Source organism: Dermacentor silvarum, chromosome 11, assembly GCF_013339745.2.
Source record: "Dermacentor silvarum isolate Dsil-2018 chromosome 11, BIME_Dsil_1.4, whole genome shotgun sequence".
Classification (NCBI taxonomy): Eukaryota; Metazoa; Arthropoda; class Arachnida; order Ixodida; family Ixodidae; genus Dermacentor; species Dermacentor silvarum.
This window is the reverse complement of record NC_051164.1, coordinates 42,220,054-42,238,255: the sequence shown is the minus strand read 5'-3', so window position 1 is coordinate 42,238,255 and position 18,202 is coordinate 42,220,054. Positions and strand designations below refer to the sequence as shown.

Sequence of the window (18,202 nt, the reverse complement as noted above, 5' to 3'; positions counted from 1 at the left end):
ATGCGTAATAGTGATTCATGCAAGCACTTTACAGAAGTGGTCATGAAACAAATGATGGCGCATTTGCTTCAGACTGACATCTAGTAGGAAGTGAAATGTCCGCCGTTTTCTAGCACCTTATTGATGCGTGTGGGCATCGACTCGTACAAAGATTCAGTAATCTCCGGTCGACCGCGCAGGCTTTCCCATTCTTGTGCGATCGCTTGCCACAGCGTATCGGCCGTGCGGCCGCGGTTGGCTCGTGTGGACAGCCGTTTCTTCAACATGCCCCAGACATTTTCTATGGGATTCAAGTCGGCGCCACATGGAGGCCACTCAAGCTGGCAAACAGCATGTTCTTCTAGCAATGACTGGACGATACGTGCTTTATGGATCGGGCTGCGGTCGTGTTGAAAAAAATAGCAGCCGTCGCTGAAGGGACCGTCCAGCGCATACGGAACGAGGTGTCTAGTGATGACGTCGCAGTACCGTGACGCAGTGAAGGGCCCTTCCAGACGCACAAGGGGACCAAGGCCATCTTTGCTGATTGCTCCCCACACGCTCACGGAACACCGTCCACTGGATAGAACACTCTGTGTGTAATTACGCAGATATCTGCAAGAAATAGCATACAATTGGGTTCCAGCGGCGCGTCTAAAAATGTTGTGATTCCTCTTGCGTATGAACTTTATAATGCTGTTATAGAGTTGCAATAGAAAACGTGCAAACATCATTAGATAATACTGAAAGACCCACTGGCAGCTTTAATTAGCTTCAGAGTAAGTAGTACTATGAAACAATCGTTAATGTTTTCAACATAATACCACTACAGAAAAATCTCGTAATGTCCAAAAGCTCATTTTACGTGAACATGTTGTGATGCAGAATTAGCTTCGTGAATTAACTGCCAATACACTGTAAACACACCTGCAGTTTAGTGGACGCCAAACCTGCTTCCGTTGGTCCCAGCGCGTGGAAAAAGTTGACTCGTCGCTAAAGATGACATCGCCCCATTTCTCTGTTGTCCAATCTTTCATTGCTGCAGCGAACATGAGTCGTTCTTGTAGCTGGCTGTCTGAGAGGCAGGGCTTCTGTGCTGCTACGAAAGACTGCAGGCCAAGCTCACTCAGCCTTCTTCTTACAGTCTCAGACGATACCGTGAGCGAGAGCGCTTCTCGGATATCCTCTGCACTTTGAAAAGGATCAGCCACGATGGCGGCCGTAATCAGGTGGTCCTCTTCCCCAGTCGTGGCCCGTGGACGCCCACTGCGCTCCATATCTGTGAATCTGTCATCGTCGCGGAAAGCTTGAATAATCCTATTCACGGCAGTCCGGCTCCTGTTGGTTCGGCGGCAGATTTCGCGCTGAGGTATTCCCTCTATAAATAAACGCACAATGTGCCTTCTTTCGTCAAGTGGAACACGCAGCGGCATCTTTCCAAATAGGCAATCACCACGTGGCCTGAAGCAAGTCTACTACGTTTTCAGCGACTGATGCGAAGATGCGCCTATGTGTGAAAGAAAATTTTCTATGCATCCGCTTTTTCTTTATTTTTGATGACAGTGAAACACCTCCCTACCCTTTCTCTCAAGACGCAGAAGCAGCAACACTCATTGGACCAAGATGCTGCCAACCAAAGTGCGCCAGTAAACGTCGCGTAAAAAAATCGTCGCAGCGCTTCGTGAAACTTATCTACCCACTGGCACACCAGTCGACAAAGGTTGCAGTGATTGCTCCGATACTGCTATCAAGCCAGATATGTGGCGGTCTTATCGCAGACAGCGCTCTGCGTCAACACAACGAACTAACAATGTCATGCACGGGAATAAAAAATTAACAGGCAGGCGAGTACCAAGAGGGCTCATATCCGGGAGAGCGCCCCTGTCGCCGCTAGGTGGCGTACCGCTAGGTGGCGCGGATAGGCAGTCTGGCACGCGCTCGCGTGGTCCGCAAACTTTTGTGGTTGACTGTACGTAAAGTTAGGTACAGTTATGTTAACTATCGTATAGTGAGTGGGCCAGTCGGCCTAAACAGTCGCCCAGTCCAGTTATAAGCAGCTCTGCAGGCCTGCGAGGGCGCTTCATAAGAGCAGCGGTCGGCAACTGTTCTATAGCCCCTTCATGAATAAGTTTGGAACGCTCTACCAACGCGGTTGTTCGCAGTTCTGCCGAGAAGGCGGAGCTGTCGCGTCTTCAAAGTAGTATTTCAAGATTGACCCACACATGTGATGAAAATAAGCACAGTGTTCATTTTAAACACATCATTTTTTTTTTCAATCGGACGTATTGGGTTTCCTGAACAGCAATCAACAGCGAAGATTTCGTGCGGAAAGTACCTACTTGGTCACGCATCTATTGAATTTCTTTTTGCGAAATAAAACTATTTGCACTCCATTTCAAGAGCCTCCAAGAAAATGGCCACTGGACCGCCAATGAAGGTGTGCGGTGCGATTAAAGTTAAATTCTTGGGTTTCCGGCGGCAAAACCACGATCTCCCCATGACGAACGCCATTGCGGGGGCTCAAGATTAAATCCGACCATCCGGACTTCTGCAATGCGTGCGTAAACTCAACCACTCCAGCGATTTTGCATTTCACCGTCATCGGTGATACGGCCGCTGCGCCTGCAATATTACCTGTGACGTAGAGCTGAGCCGCGCGACGCCATATTTATTGGGCTACCGCAGCAGGTATGCCGCGCGCGCATGAAACACAAACTAAAAATACATTCTTCGGTAAAGAACATTTTCTTTCTGTAGTGGCACTCCTCCTAACCATAACGATAAACAGCCGCAGCTGAAAACCTTGACGAGCTGCACAAGAGACACCAACAAAGAAGACAAGTAGACATGAGGGGCTGTGTACTTGCGTCTTCTATGACCGTGTTTCTTGCGCTGGTCGTCAAGGTTTTCAGCTATGAACCAACTGGCCCAAACAAACGATTTATTGCAGCTGCAGCTGCTCTTTCCATGACAATATTTTCGCATCACCCGAGTATCGACGCGTGATAAGCTAATAAAGTCGCCCATGTACAGACCCCAGCTGTCTGTCAAAGGCCCGTTTTAAAGTTGAAAGAAATCTGTAGCTGTCAATGCCTCTATTCCGGGTCGCTTCTACGTGTGGAAATAATAAACGAAAATTTTACAAGCGCGCAGACTCACCCTGTGTAATTGTCCAAAGTGGATGAAGAACCCACGGCGTCTTCACGGCTTGTACTCGGGATTGCCTCGTCGCCGAAGCTAGTAAAAGCAGGAGGCGTGTGTCCGCTGTTTCTTTCTTCAGTCATGCCCGATGCTGCACCTCCGGATTACTGGCGTCTTTTCGCGACAGAACCATGCCGAATCACCGCGCACGCGCAGTCAGTGCCAATGATCCAAGGGAAAAAAAAAACGTTTCGCACTTCGGGAACCCGAATGAAACCGTAGAGCTCATCTAAAAAGAAATTGACGACAGGGTGCGCCACTACCTAGACGCTAAAGTACTAACGTCGAGAGCTAGAAGGGGCGCCCGAAGGACTTTAGCTATCATCACAGTAATCGTGAAAACAACGTAACTCTCTCTGCCAGCCAGAAATAGTTGATACGAAGAGTCTGTATTAAGAAATATTAATTAATACATATTAACAATAAATAATAAATATAATAAAATATAACTGTTCTTTAAGTGAGTGCTGCGGCTTCGAGTGGAGAAATTGGTGCACGTGAAGCAATTCGTGACTACATAGTGTGTGTTTGTGTTCGTGTGTCGCCTCGCCGCGTCTCACCTCATGTGGCGACATGTAATACATGTGGACCCCACCTTTAGGTTCCGGAACTCCTGTTTTGATAGCGGGCTCACATGTTGCCTGTGTGTGAGGGGTCGCTGCAGTCCAGCCTAGCGTGCCACTGTTGGGTGGCATGGTCGCGCGGTCCCGACGTTGCTACGCGGTTCCTTGCCCGCCTATGCGCGTGTTCATTATCACCATTTTAAGCACCAAATTCTTGCTTTTAGCTCCCGTTGTCGGAGACCTTCAAGTGACCTTGACCCATAAACCAGAGCTCGTTATTCAGGCACTCAAACGAGAGCATCTGCGCTCTCAAACGAAAGTATGCGGGCATTGTTGCGAGAACAAAACAAGATCATCCGGTCCACCAGTCAAAAGTAAAGAAAATGCGGTCTCTGGTCCCCAACCCTCTGTACAGGACCACATTGCATACGCTAGGCTACTTCCGAAACAAGTTACTACAAACATTGCTTCCGTTTTCTTTCTAATATTTGTTCACAAAAATGCTCAAGCTGTAACTTCCAGTAAGCTGAAGTTTTATTTGTCATTTCGAATAGCGACGTTCAAAAGGCAGGTAGAGAGCACCATACATCTTTTGGTGCTGAGACAGGGTTGCCTGTGCTCTTTTGAACGTCAACGGTCCGCGAGTCCTGAGTGGTCCACGTCAAGAAGAAAAAGCAGTGACAGACGCTGAGCGTGCTGCACTGTTGGAAGAAGAAAAACAGTTAAAGGCGGTGGCACCACAGGTAGAAAAACACGCCATATGGTAGCCATTACATACTTACGTCTATACTCTCGATTAAGAGCCAGCATTTTTTTCTTGAGGCTCCGCGAACGCTTGGTCACTATTGGCATCTTCAGTGCACTAAGACCATCGAACACAGTTGCACTCTAAACTAAAGAAGCTTTCTTCTTGCGAACTTCCTTCGCACCTGGCTGTACCAGCGAGAACAAGAGCAATCCAGAGAAGCACCACTTTTCTGTAACGCCATTCGATCTGCCGCTTCCGGATAGTGGATTACAGCAATGGGTAATGAGCTCTGGCTGCTCTTGCTGAGTATTTTGTCCACTGCAACTGCGTGCGACTAGCAATGTCCGGTTGGCGCCCACAATGTCGTGCACACAGCATTTTTACTCACCTATTCTTCGCGTAGATAAACTGCTTAGCAAATAAGTAAGATGTGTGACTTGTAATTAGTGCAAGGTGACATTGTGAAGACGTAAAAGCATGTCAGTGATGCTCAGATTGCCATACGGACCTTGGGATTCGTTCATTTAAGCCTGCTGCGGTTCCGTGTTCATTTGCGAGTGTTCCGAGCTAGTTATCGCAAAAGCGCAAGAGGCGGCCACAACAAAATGAAAGGGCCTGGTATTTTCTCTGTTATGCAGCTTTTTGGCTACCCCTAACCGCATAGAGGTAGAGCACCCACCTAGTATGCGGGAAGTACTGGGTTCGACTCCCGATGCCGCCGCAACACCCACCGATTTTTAATATGGAGATATCTCCCCCGGACTGATGCTGGGCTGTTTTCGTCGGTGCACCTGTAAAATTGGCCCTATTGAGATTCGTAGATGTGCGGTCTACTTTACGTAGAGCCACGTGTAGTGGCGGTTGCGAGCAGATAAAAGGGGAGTTCATCGTTGAGCCTGTGTTGGCTGTGCTCTCAAGTTGCGTGGTTTTATGGCCACATTTATTTAGCGTTTGGATAATAAGTGTGGTAGGTGACACTCGTGCTTTCAGAGTTTAGCGAAAAGAATGCATGTGTAACAAAAGTTTCTGCCACCACCCCACGTGACTGAATGCGGAGAACATTTCAAGGTGTGACGTTAATTCGTCGAACCGCGAGTTTGTTTCTTGGATGCTCCAGTTCAATTCCTTTGGTTCAGTCGCCGGCGCAGCTGCTTCACTCAAAATAAGAATAGGTGAGCGTCAACAACTAAGTGTGATAAGCTGGTGATCGGCATAACAATGGTTTTATGACCAAAGTCACCGGCACTTCATTTTGTCAGGAAGACAAAAAATATTCTGCGTAGCACCGGATCACAAGATGAGAGTGCAAGCCACAGCACGGGAATAAAGGGTTCGGCATAAAAAAAAATGGCAGCCTCGCCCGAAGGCGAAGCACTCAAAATATAGCAAGGCTTGGCGTCACGCTCGAGTTCCTCGCAAAGTGTTCTAATAATACGCGCTGGCGACATGGCGCGACTCAGCGCGTGACACAACTGCTTCTGTGCAGCATGAACATTGTCCTCGTATTATACAAGGGGAGTCACTACGCTAGCCGATGAGGAATACCGACGTCGCACCTCGGTGGGGCACGAGACAGCACCGACCGAAGCCGTGGGCTCCCGGATTGGTACTGCTGGTACCAGTGTGTGCACCACGGTGGGGTATGCACAGAACTCTTCAGAAGGAATACCAATGTGGTTGCGCGCAACACTCACCCCAACAATGGAAACCAGAATGCTACTGTGGCTCCAGCAGAGCATGGCGTTGTGTCAACTTAATTTTTGCAGCCAAACGCACTGCACTTTTCGGGAGGCCTAATCTTCGACGCGCGGGCGGTGCATGCATCGTCGATTGCAGGGCAGCAAGAAAACGCAGACTCCAACGACGACTGCACAAATGCGCCACGAGCGGCCGTATACGTGGCGATCATAACAAAAACGTACTGATTTCACATAACGCATTCACATCTACTTGATGTTAGGTTCGACGTCTTCTCCGCAAAGCGGAAGCCTAGGTCATTGTGGTACAGACGTCAAAGGGCATTCCAGCGAGTCAACGTGTCCACTGAAATGCTGAAATATTCGGTATTCGATGCTACCAGAAGGTGCGTCCTTCAGTGACGCCAAATTGATATACTTCGACGTGGGAATGAGGTGGCGGAGGATTTCTCAGAACTCCAGCGACAGACGCCAGGACCTGGAATGGCTTTACCTTCTGGCGAGCTTGGGCCATCGATCCGTCCCCGGTCGTCAGTGAAACACAGGGTCTGGTATGCTTTGCTTCCCCCCTTCCAGGATTGGCTTGGGGGCGGGGCATGTCGGGGCTGTTGGGCCGCAGCCGGTGAACCAGGCTTCCGAAGACAGTGGACCGCCTAGAACGGAAGAGGCCGGCGCCAGGCGATGTCAATTATCAAGACCAAGAGGTGACAAGGCGGCAGAAGAAAGACTTCGCTCGGCCTCACGCCGCGACCGTCCTTCCTCCGCTGCAGCTGGTAGATACGGCGTGTGTTCTCAGCCCAGCCTCCAAGCCCCGCTCGTACGTCGTTGAAAAACCCAACGCGGTACTTGTGCGTAATATGGTGCATCTAGTGCCCTATTCAGACCCAACGATGAGCCAGCTCAAAGTGAAAACCGCAACGAGCACGAAGAGTGGAACACAGTAACCGACGCCACTGCAATAGCGACACTACGTGTCGCCAATGATCGTGCAGTGAGAGTCGCCAGGTTTGGGCGTCGACACAAGACTCTGAGAAGACTTGACTTAGGAAATGTTTGGTTTTTCTTGTGGACATATCTCGGGGAAGCAATGTACTGTCAGCACCCTTTTGCACACATACGATCTACAGATTTTTTGCCTGATATATTTTCAAAGCACTTCTTCATGGTTTGTATACCCATAACCTAGTGAGCCACTACAAGTCAATGAACATCACTATTTTCCTTTTAGGCATACTGGAGGGCGTGGATGAGTATGGAAACCGTCACTTTCGTCACCGTGGGCTGTACCTGCAACTTACGTGGGCGTTACCTAATTCTTACTACAGAAACCTCGCTTGCTACCGGGCGCTTCAGCTGCATTATTCTATCGCAGCTTTTCCTGGTTTATGTTACCACGTCATATATTTGCACAGCCGTAGGTTATCTGTTTGTGCTGTCGCCTCAAATCGATAAACATTCATCAACGCACCTGAAAACAATGACCCTGCACCAGCTAACGTGTAACAGTTGTTTGAGTTCTTTTTTAATGCTTTCTGCTATCTGTTGTTCAGATGACTTATCGAGGGCAGTTATAAAGAATTCGATATAATTGTCCTTTGTTTTGAATCTGCCATACGGTAGTGCCGATTTATTTCATACCCACAAAATCTACCATCATCCTACATGTTCACCAATGAAATGAAAGCGTCTGTCTGCTTTAAGTCGGCGAGCAATATTTCCGTTCTCACGGTATGATTCCGCGTTACGGTGGTGCTCCTGATGGTTCGGGAATGCACTACGCTATTCCTATAGCGACTGAAATCTGATTAGCCATGTTCATTTCGGTGTAAAATTGGCGACAGTATTCCTGGAATTGGGAATATGGCAGGCACATTTTATGTTGAAGGACAACTTTTAAAAATGGCAATTCCGGGAAGACAGTATCCAAAAAATTTGTCATGTGGGCATGTCAGTAGCAGCGTAGTCATTCACATATCTAAACACAAGCGGGTGCCGACAGCTGCGCTGCTACGTTCTGCAGCATTTTGTTTGGAGCGACATTCTCTGGCAGGCTGCACGTTCTGTCGAGGGTGTGGCAATAGCTGCTGCCTTACAAAAGCTAAAGACTCTGGCTGCAGAAAAAATGTCGCAGTTTCGCCCGAAAGGCGAAGCATCAATAGCGATAGCAAATTGGTAGAGAGCTATTCGGAGTAGGGATAGTAGTTTTATCGGCTGCATAGGACACATTCGCTTTCTAACTGAATTGACAAGCGTGGTGTCATCGCCCACAAGCAAACATGAATAGATCACACTGAATGACCGAAGACAACGACTGTCAAAACACTGGCGCAGCCGCTGCAGCGGGCGAGGAATCGTGCGGTCTATCGCTTCAACGGAAACTGAGCGGCGAATGCACAGCGCATACAAAGGTGAGAGCCGTGTGGAGATAAGAGACGGTGCGGGCGACCGCCACCACAGCCAGTGAAAGCGTATTTGTTGGCAGAGTAGAAGCTGCTCCCCCTCCCCCCTCCCTCCCGCGCTGCCTACCGCTTTTTTGCTTTCGCGTGTGAGATTGCGTTGCCAGTTCGCCTTGCGCTCGGTTGCAAGATCTGCATTTGGTGCCGTAGCAAAGCGTCGCCCCACCTCCCTCCCTCCCTCCCTCCCATACCCCAACGGCCTTTCGCGCGATGGTCGCGTTTGCTTTCCGCCGTGCGTTGGTTCTTCGTGATAGCGCGCGTCCCCCGCGCGCTTTCACTCGCGCATACGGCGCGCGGCGACGATTTTATCACCCTTGCAATCTATACGGAACCTCACGGCGACGGCAGAAATCCGGTTGAAGTTTCCATATAATTGCTGTCGCAATAAAGGTTGTCGTACTCCTTACGACCTCGATGCCTTTCATTGCCGCACCTCTGTCGTGTTTACCACACAAGTCACACGGATTCATGAAAAATCTCAGCAGCAAAGAGTTCACAATAAAGTTGCGGTGGATCCCGTCTCGCATTAGTATTGCTGGAAATGACGAAGCTGATGATCCTGCCGGCACCACACTACGCAGAACATGTATGAACGAATAATAAATGTGCTTCCGTTTTGATTCTAACAATTTAGCCCTGAAGTGAATATACCAAAAGAAATCAAGTAACGAAATTGGACATCCGTACTCGAATTCTGTCGCATTCCATCCTACCACACGTGCCCTTCGTAACCAGGCGCTTTCGTCGAGAGGATACCTCTCCACTGCATCCAATAAGGACCGTATCTGCATATACCCCTGTGTGCTTATTCAAGACAGGATGTAATTAATGTCCCCTCTGAAATTCGTGCAATGAGATAGCGAACATCCAACGTTCTGTGGCCGCCTCCAAGCTACCGTATTGAACGGGACGCTCTTGTTGAGAACTTGCAAAAGAAATGATTTCCAGATGCGTACCTCCAAAATAATATCTTTCCAGAACGATGCGGTATGCCCCGTGGGGAAGCTTCACACATTCGTTCGTGTCTAATACCCGTGCCACACGGGCAAAGTCCACTTTGAGCGAGTGCACTTCAGCGCGCGGAGTGTCACTTTGGCGGCGTGCTGCTACACGAGAAAGAAAAGTGTTCTTAAAAATTGATGGCCATGGCCATCGGGAGTTAGACAGGAAAGCATATATTTCTTAATTAAAAATGTGTGCACGAAAACAGTTCATTATTGTTAGAAACAACATTTACAATCCACCTTTACAACCGCCGGCAACGACGGCAACTTGACCAGCTACAGTCAAAACGACTCGATCCTTCAAACAATTGCGCAGTCATTACCCGGCGTGGTGGTGAACAGCCCAAGAGCGAGAGTAGTCCTTTTTTGCTGTTTTTTTTTATTTTTTTTTTTTGCGGCGTGGCACATTTTATTATCTTGTAACGTTAGCAATTTAAAACAATGTTATTAAAAATTACTCCTAACTCTTCTTTCAATAATACTTTACTTATTTTTTCCTCATTGGTAACGAGGCTACAAACATGGCTACCGCGAAGTGTGTTCGCCGAAGACACTCGCCGGCGAGTGCACTCTGCAGTGAGTGTCACTAAGCGTTCCCGTGTGGCAACCTGCGAATGACACTAGCCGCGAAGTGCACTCGCTCAAAGTGCACTTCACTTTGCCCGTGTGGCCCGGGTATAAGGGACACTGATCTGTTGGACAGGTGATGATACCCCATTTACAAGAATGCACCGTTACCTGAACAACGCCTTGTTGCCCGTGTTATTACTCGGTTAACTACGTTTGCCACATGCCGAAGTTTAAAGTAGAAAACGTTCGGGGTGGGAACAAAGTCTAGTTAAGCAGCTCCGTACGTATATTTCCACGCCCCCTTTACCTTGTGCACAATTGTTTAAAACGGTTGTACGGACACAAGTAAAGCAATGCAAGTAAACGCAGACGCCTTCCGTGTGGATAAGAAGGTTCTCTTTATTATCGACTAAGGTTCCGTCAAGTTAAGATCAATCATCCATACACCTAAAAGACATGTTCAATTTGAGATGTCATTGCTCGCACAAATGCGATTGTCACATCAGAATGGAAGGATTTTACGGCTGTAACTAGTGCGAATAAAAACATACTACGTCCAAATAGATAAAAACTGCAGCCCCTTCGAAACTGACAGTGGTTTCGCCAAGATAAGGCAACGATAACTAAAATTTATTGCAATCAGTGAGCTTATGTAGGAGTGAAACTCCAAGCGATTTGAATATAACACAGTACCACTACTATCATCCGCTCACTTTTGGACATTAAAAACAAAGGCAAATAACTACACGAGCCCTAAATAGACAACAGACGAGAACAATTATATTGTATGGCAAGCATGCAATGCCAAGCGCGTGGACAGATTGTAAAACTGTGCTAAGGGTGTCGTTTATGAATTTTCCCTTTTGTGAATGGAGTGCTACATCGACCAAATTAGCCGCTGCCCTAATCATCGCCTGAGGCACCGTCGAACTTCATTGATAGAGTAGCTATTCTCTGACTTGGCTGTGCACTGCCGTGAGTGAAGGTTCGCTCCGCTGATAACTCGTGCAATGGTGCTTGCATGGTATAGAGACAAGAAAGCACGTTGACTCGACAAACCGATCTTTGCCCGAAATGCAGGTGAGAAGTGTGTAGCCCTCAGTTTTTTTACACAAGGAAAGTATACACTATCTAGAAACTCACCTTTACTAACTGTTCTTTTTATTTATTTCTTTGCAAATGCTTCTTTCAGCTGTCCCAGATTATCTGTCATGTTCATCAATAAACCTTCAGTTGTAATACGCAAATCGTGGGGTCACCTTGTTCTCGTCAGTCGTGTATTTAGCACGTGTTTATTTATCTTGCATTACCAATTCGCTCAGCAGTCAATTGCTCAGCAGTTAAACAAAGATCTTTGGCATCAATGAAAGAACCCAACACTGCCTCGCATGTGTCTTGGCAATCACGGAATAAATCAATGCATTAGTCTAAATTCCAAGCCATGAATTCTCGTGGGTACACCATGGCTAAATATTGTCACAAAAATGACTACGAACTTGTTCTTGAAGGCAACGGAGCAACATCGCAATTACAGAACTGACTTCTTATTTTTGCTGGAAACCTTCCAGCAGTTCAATAATTCTTCACAACTACACGTTTCCTGCTATTGTTACTGCGAAAATTACCATAATTGATCGAGCAGTCAAGGTTCTTTTGTTACCCATTCTATGCTGAAATTACACAAAACGTAAAATTGCAACCCAATAGGGTTTGTCTTTATGAAACAGTTACTATGTGAACAGCGTCCACTGGTCGAGATATTCAAAATGTTTTGGCACACGAACTAAGCAATTCTGGCGACAGTGTATTGTTTCATGATTTCAAAGAGCTAGCTGGCATCCTTTACACTGTCTATTACACTAAGCTGTTTTCCACTTCGATCGAAAGAACCTGGTATTCGCATGCGTAAGTTGGTATTCGCAGCGAAAGTTGCTGAGAGCTATGAAAGAACCTCAGCGTTGTTTCCTTCACGGGTTCGCAATCACGTTTCTGTGGAAAGGCCGCGGGTGATTGACTTCATATGCGCACCAATCACACTGTTACGGCTGCCCACCTCTGTGCGTCACGAGATGAGTGGCCAGTTGAATGTCATCTCTAAAGGAATCTCCACACAAATAGCACGTATGCATCTCGCACATGTGTCCTTCGAGAGATCCTCTATCTGAGAAACGAGTGCCGCAATCAGCACACTCTTGCGGCGATTCATCCGCGTGGCGAAGACGATGACTTCGGAGACTCCACCTGGTCGCAAAAGACTCACTACATATTTCGCAGACGAAAGGTGTCGCGCCCGTATGGAGGTTGAGATGCTCTTTGAGATAATGCTTTTGCTGAAATGATTTCATACATGTTGGGCAGACATGGGATTTCTCGCCTGTATGCGTTAGCTGATGTCTCCTAAGGCGATCCAACCGCGTGAATGACATCCCACATGTTTTGCAATTGTAGAGCTTCATGCCTGTGTGGGTGCGTTTATGCACACTAAGACTCGAACTATGCGCGAAGCATTTATCACACGTTGCGCATTTGTACGCTTTTATGCCTGTATGCGCGCGTTTGTGGATATTAAGATACCACTGCCGCGTGAATGATTTACCACATATTTCGCAGTTGTAGGGTTTTATGCCTGTATGCGTGCGCTGGTGTGCGTTAAGTTGCCGCGACTTCTTGAACGATTTACCGCATGTTTCGCATTTGTAGAGTTTTTCTTTTGTGCTCTTATGGTAATGTCTTTCAACCTTCGTAATCTTTACAGACGGTAAGCCACATGCATCGCAAGTGTAGAATTCATCGCCATAGTGCTCAGCAGCGTGTCTGCGTAAGGCATGCAGTCTGGTGTAAACGTTCCCGCAGACACCGCAGACACCGCATAACTCGTGCTGTTCGTTTTCCTCGGTTCCAGTAGCATTCCTGCAAGTAGACGGACAAAGGGGCTCAGGATAGCGTGCCGACTACTGCTACCGAAATATAACAGCACGTTTTCACATTTGGGAAGAAAAGTAGCGCATTTATGTCTAAGCCACTTGCTTAACCGGAGTGTTATCTTCATGCGTTTGAACTTATCGTTCAATTTGGGTTCTAGCGTAGCATGTCTTGAAGACTGCTGAATTTGGCGGTAGGTGACGCGAAAAAACACAGTCCACCTTCGAGTGGGAAATAAGAGAAATCTATATGTTCTCCTAATATATCACACTTAACCTACATTTAACAGATGTAGGTGAACACAAATATCCGCTCTTGACTGTTACCATGAAACGTTCCTCGTCAAACCGTTGATAATATTCGTGCATTTGTGGTTTGCGGGACCTGGCATGAGGCCCGTCCTCGGTAGTTAAGCGTTCGGCATTTAAGAATACTTTTGTACAACCTAGAGTCGATCTCTGTCATTTAGGACCCCTTCTGTATTAACGACAGTAATACATTTCAAATGGTACAAATGGTTACGGTTCTTCGCATTTTCAACAAATAAACGTGGACAGACTCCCCCGTAGAACATCTTCGGTCATAATTCAATCGCTGCATTTCAGATACGAAGGCAAACGTCTGGGCCGGCATCCATTTTTGTGGTATTTCTGTAGCAGGTTATAAAATTGCCGCACCTGCGCTCATTAAGCCGCGTTTGCCGAAGGTACTGAGTAACGGATACGCGTATATTCTAGTTCCACACGCAGCGCGGATTACTGCTTACGTGCTTTCAAGCACAAATAGTGAATGATCCACTACTGAGGGATGTTTTCTTATTTTTCATCTGACTGTGCAAGAATGCCGCATTTGCACTAATATTATGCGAGCATTTTTCTTAAATCCATATTGCCACCCTCAGAAGGCACCTAGCGTTAAATTAGGGTACGCGATACAAATATAACGAGCTGTATTTCTTTTTTTTTCAGTTTATAGGCTCATAACTATCGGTGGTTGTGGTGGTGGTGTCCCGCTAAAAAGTAGGCCGATCCTGGCGACAGTGCAGAAAGGATCCAATCTCAATGGCACATACACCTGTGGGTTCGGGATCTGTAGCGCGCTCTTGAACTACCCTTGTCACACGTGGCACCAAAAGAAACGTAAGCGAAGATCCGCGTACCCGGAGTTTAGGGCAAACGAAGCGGAACGCCTGCGACAGCGGCGTTCCTTGGTGTATGGATAAACGAAAGTGATAGATATCTGGAGACACAGGAAAAAACAACAGCGAAAGGGAAGAGAAATGCAGTCATAACGAAACAAAGAGCGCTATGTGGATACAGTAGGTACGAGGTACTCCGGGGTATGTGGAAAGGTGTAATGGTTCCAGGGCTTCCATTTGGAAACGCGGTTGTTTGCTTGGTGTCAGGGGTACAATCAGGGCTCGATGGCAACCAAAGGTCAGTGTGACGCCTCGTTTTGAGCGCCTACGGGAAGACTACTAATGAAGGTTGTGCAGGGGTGATATGGGCTGGACAAATTTTGAAGCAAGGGAGGCTCAGAGGAAAAATGATTAAGAAGAGCGACTGAGAAATATGGAAGTAAATGGGCTGGGAGAGTGTTCAGATATTTTACAGGAAAAACGCTGATTCACAGCGGAGGAAAACAAACTCGAAAGCTTACCAGCAAGTACGCCACCGGTATAGTGAGTAACATGGCAAAAACAAATGTCAAGGTCAAAGTCAGAGGCTGAGACAATCTCATGGGTGGCGGCAATGGAAAAGAAACCTTAGAGGAAAAAACGAAATGAGGAAAGAAATAAGTCGAAGGGAAGTTCCTTACTTTTCGAAGCAAGATGAGGATGCCTCACAACGCGTAGTTATGAAGCGAGGTACACCAAGGAAGAAGAAGCGTGTTCTTGCTGTGCTAAAGCTAGGGAAACGACGGAACATGTCTTATTAGAATGTGAAGATATCTACGAAGCTGTCTGTTTAGGCTCCGCTGGCCTCCTTGAAGCCCTTTGGTTCAGGGATAGCAGTGGGAAAGTAAACATGTCGGCAATAGAGATTAGTAAGAAGCGATTAGAGGTTTGTTGGCTGAAAAGTAGGGAGACCGCAAACAAGGAAGGCGCACAAAAACAATTTTTCCAGTAGTGCTTCATAAATTTTGATGCTGGGAATTCTTTGTGTGTGTGTTTTTTTTCTCACAAAGACAGGTAGAACATTAGGAAAAATAAGAACAAGAGTTTGGTGGCTAAACCCACCAATCCGTTTCAAAGGGGCCGCTCATGCCAGACATTCATCCATCCACCGAAGCGAAGCTAGAACGCAGGCGAGAGCTTGCGCGGACAAGGAACACGCTGATAACACAGGCTTCAGAGGGAGTGATTTGGCGTCGCAGCGATGCCCTCTCCCCTCACGCAACACCTGGCGCGATATCGCCGCAGAAGGTGTTTAAAGCGACGCTTTCCATGTCTCACCGATTCGTCCGCAAGCGCCGAAAACTTACTGCAGGAAAGCGAACTTACACAATGGAACTATCTGCGCACACAATAGAACAACGGCTGCACATCTGCGCAAACATTAGAACATGAGCGCATGACATGCGTATCGTAGAACATTACAGTTTACATTCACAGTTGTACCGATAAGAACAATGAGAACTGCAACGCGATGCTACCAAGACGAACTGTATATATCTGTATTGCATTGTCCGCGCCACGCAATGCATTCCCGGCCGTCACCGTGGGTAGGGCGCCGGTGCAGCGTATGGCAGCAGAGGCTGCTGTATGCGAACGTAAGTGCGAGCGCGATCGTGCCCGTAAGGCCGATCCCGTGTATCGGCAACGGCAGAACCTCTGACCATCTACCACAGCGATTACAGGGCAATGCTGTGCAAGTGCACGTCGCCCGTGAAAGTGTGAGTGCGCGTGTAATCAACGGCTACATGATCTAAAATAAAAGCTATGCAACTTAGCGAAAAATGTCTCCATTCAACTTCAACGTTCAAAAAATACAATCCTAAAAAAGCAATCAAATCACATCATGCATCGCACCGGGTCGCTCAGCATTTCTTGGGGTCGTTGCGTGGTCGTTGGCTTTGGACTTTGATTCAGTTTGTGTGGGAGAAAGCTTCGCGTTCTGCCATCTTTCTTTAAGAAAGGAGCTTGGACTTTTTCGCCCATTCTTTGTCGAGGCGCAGCTCGTGACGTGGTGACGCAAACAATGGCAATTTAGGCGCCGTTTCGCTGGTAAGGACGCCGGACGCCGGCTTTTCCTGTCAATGAGGCGTTTGAAGTTTTCGCATCAGTATATTCCTCGGTTCCCATGTAAATAGATGGGAGCTATCCAGCGTAAGGTGCCTGTTAATGTAATGCCGCTAATGGCTGGTAATGGTCGTTCCCGGTAATGGCACGGCCGTTCTGCCATTTCAGTAATCATAACTTTGGTCCCGCACACTAGTTCATCAGTGCAAGCATAACTGAGCCCCCTGGCAGCAATCCCTGTTGTCTACGAGTTGCTTCCATGGAAAGATTTCTCCAAAAGTTGGGCTCACCTCCCGTCGTTTTCCGAACTGGCTGATGCTTCCTCCATGCCAGCACGGCTTGTACTGGGCACTGCCTCATCGCCACCACTGCTGGAAGAGGAACGGACAGAGGACAAAGAAGCGTCGGTGACGAATGCAGAAACGGCACACCCACCGATAGAAGTGATGTGGGCTAGAGCCATGCCGCCTGAGATAAGTTGCGTGCAGCAGCTAAAGTTCAGTATGGGTAGAGACGTTCGATTACCCGTAACTTTAATAAAGGTGTGAGGAAGAGCGACGTTTTTTGGCCAATAAGACGTCAACGATCGAGGTAAAGATGTAATCGCCATGGGGAATGGGAGAAAAATAGCGCAAGTTCAATTATAAAACGGCTTGAGGAGGTAGACTAAGGTAATCGACTGACCACAAGCGCTGTTGGCGTGCAGTAGGAGCGTCATGGTAGCACGGTAGGTCTAGCTGACCCAAGCCGGTTCCACAGTCAATACGCTGTTACGTTTGGCCGAGTTGGGTTCCAAGCTGGGAGAAGACGCCGTGAGAAGGAAGAACGTACTTTTAATGCGGCATGCTTGCCGAAAGAAGGTGTACAAAAATAAGCGCCCACGGCTTATCTGCAGTCCTTTATAAAGGAACGCCGTGATCAAAGGACGAGGGACAACATATCAACGCACATGCGCGAAACAGATTATCGTCCGGAAAATATGAGCCAGACTTGGGCGCCGGCTGATAAGCGGTGCGCAAACGCAACAACGAGCAGAATGGGCACACAGAAAATCCACACCGAGGATGAGTTCATGAGAGCATTTCTCGAGCACGGCAAGTAGTACGCTTGTTGATTGGTCAGCCACACTTATTCCAACGGAGCACATCCCTAGCACGGGAAACGTTCCGCCATCGACGTCACGAATGAGGGGTACTATGGGTGATGTGGACCTTCTTAAAGCAGCGACGAAGCTCCGAATTCATCACTTATATCTGAGCCCCAGCCTCCACTCGAGCAACAACATGTGCATCATCAAGTTTAACGTCTATCAGGTTCCGTCTGGTCTGCTGTGTCCGGAGGATTTGGAAGCAAAGTCGTTGATGCAGCGTCACCTCTGGGAGCTGCATCGTCTAGTTTTCCCGAGGGAGTCGTTCAATCGGCGACGTACGGTGGCCGAACATGGGGCGAGTGAGATTATTGCCGGCGAGACAACGGCGAACGAGACTGGTGGCCACGTGGGGATGGTGAACGACGATACGGCATGGAGGCTCGCGGTAGGGCTGAAATCGGCCATAATCCATGTGGGGGCGAAGGTTGTATCCATAGGGCGCCTAAAACCCATACCACCGGCTGTTACAATGGCGGGCCACATGTCCAATACGACGGCAATCGAAGCAGATGGGACGGTCATCAGCAGTCCTCCACTCGGCTGGATTGCGAGTACGGAACGGCGGCCTTTGACCTTGGGCTTGCGAAAGGGAGGGACGGCGGTCGATTGGCTGGTACGGAGCTGCGGCGCACACAGAGTCCAGGCCAGCATTGGAGAGCTCCTGATTAACG

At 48.0% G+C, this 18,202-nt stretch overlaps 2 protein-coding genes across 3 annotated transcripts in view; both read right to left on the bottom strand.

The window, feature by feature from the left end:
* LOC119432537 (ran-binding protein 3-like) overlaps positions 1 to 6,230 on the bottom strand; it is a 39,802-nt gene extending 33,572 nt beyond the window's left edge. The window contains exon 1 of the mRNA XM_037699703.2: positions 6,048 to 6,230. Within this exon, the coding sequence (XP_037555631.2) occupies positions 6,048 to 6,230 (183 nt within the window). The remainder of the gene's footprint in view (positions 1 to 6,047) is intronic.
* A 5,915-nt stretch (positions 6,231 to 12,145) lies between these two features.
* Positions 12,146 to 18,202, bottom strand: part of LOC119432535 (oocyte zinc finger protein XlCOF6.1-like) — a 64,186-nt gene continuing 58,129 nt past the window's right edge. For both annotated transcript variants that reach the window (XM_049658984.1, XM_049658983.1), the window contains exons 4-5: positions 16,672 to 16,749; positions 12,146 to 13,128 (exon numbers count right to left, since the gene is read on the bottom strand). In XM_049658984.1, coding sequence (XP_049514941.1) covers positions 12,258 to 13,128; positions 16,672 to 16,749 — 949 coding nt within the window. In that variant the 3' untranslated portion in view covers positions 12,146 to 12,257. The remainder of the gene's footprint in view (positions 13,129 to 16,671; positions 16,750 to 18,202) is intronic.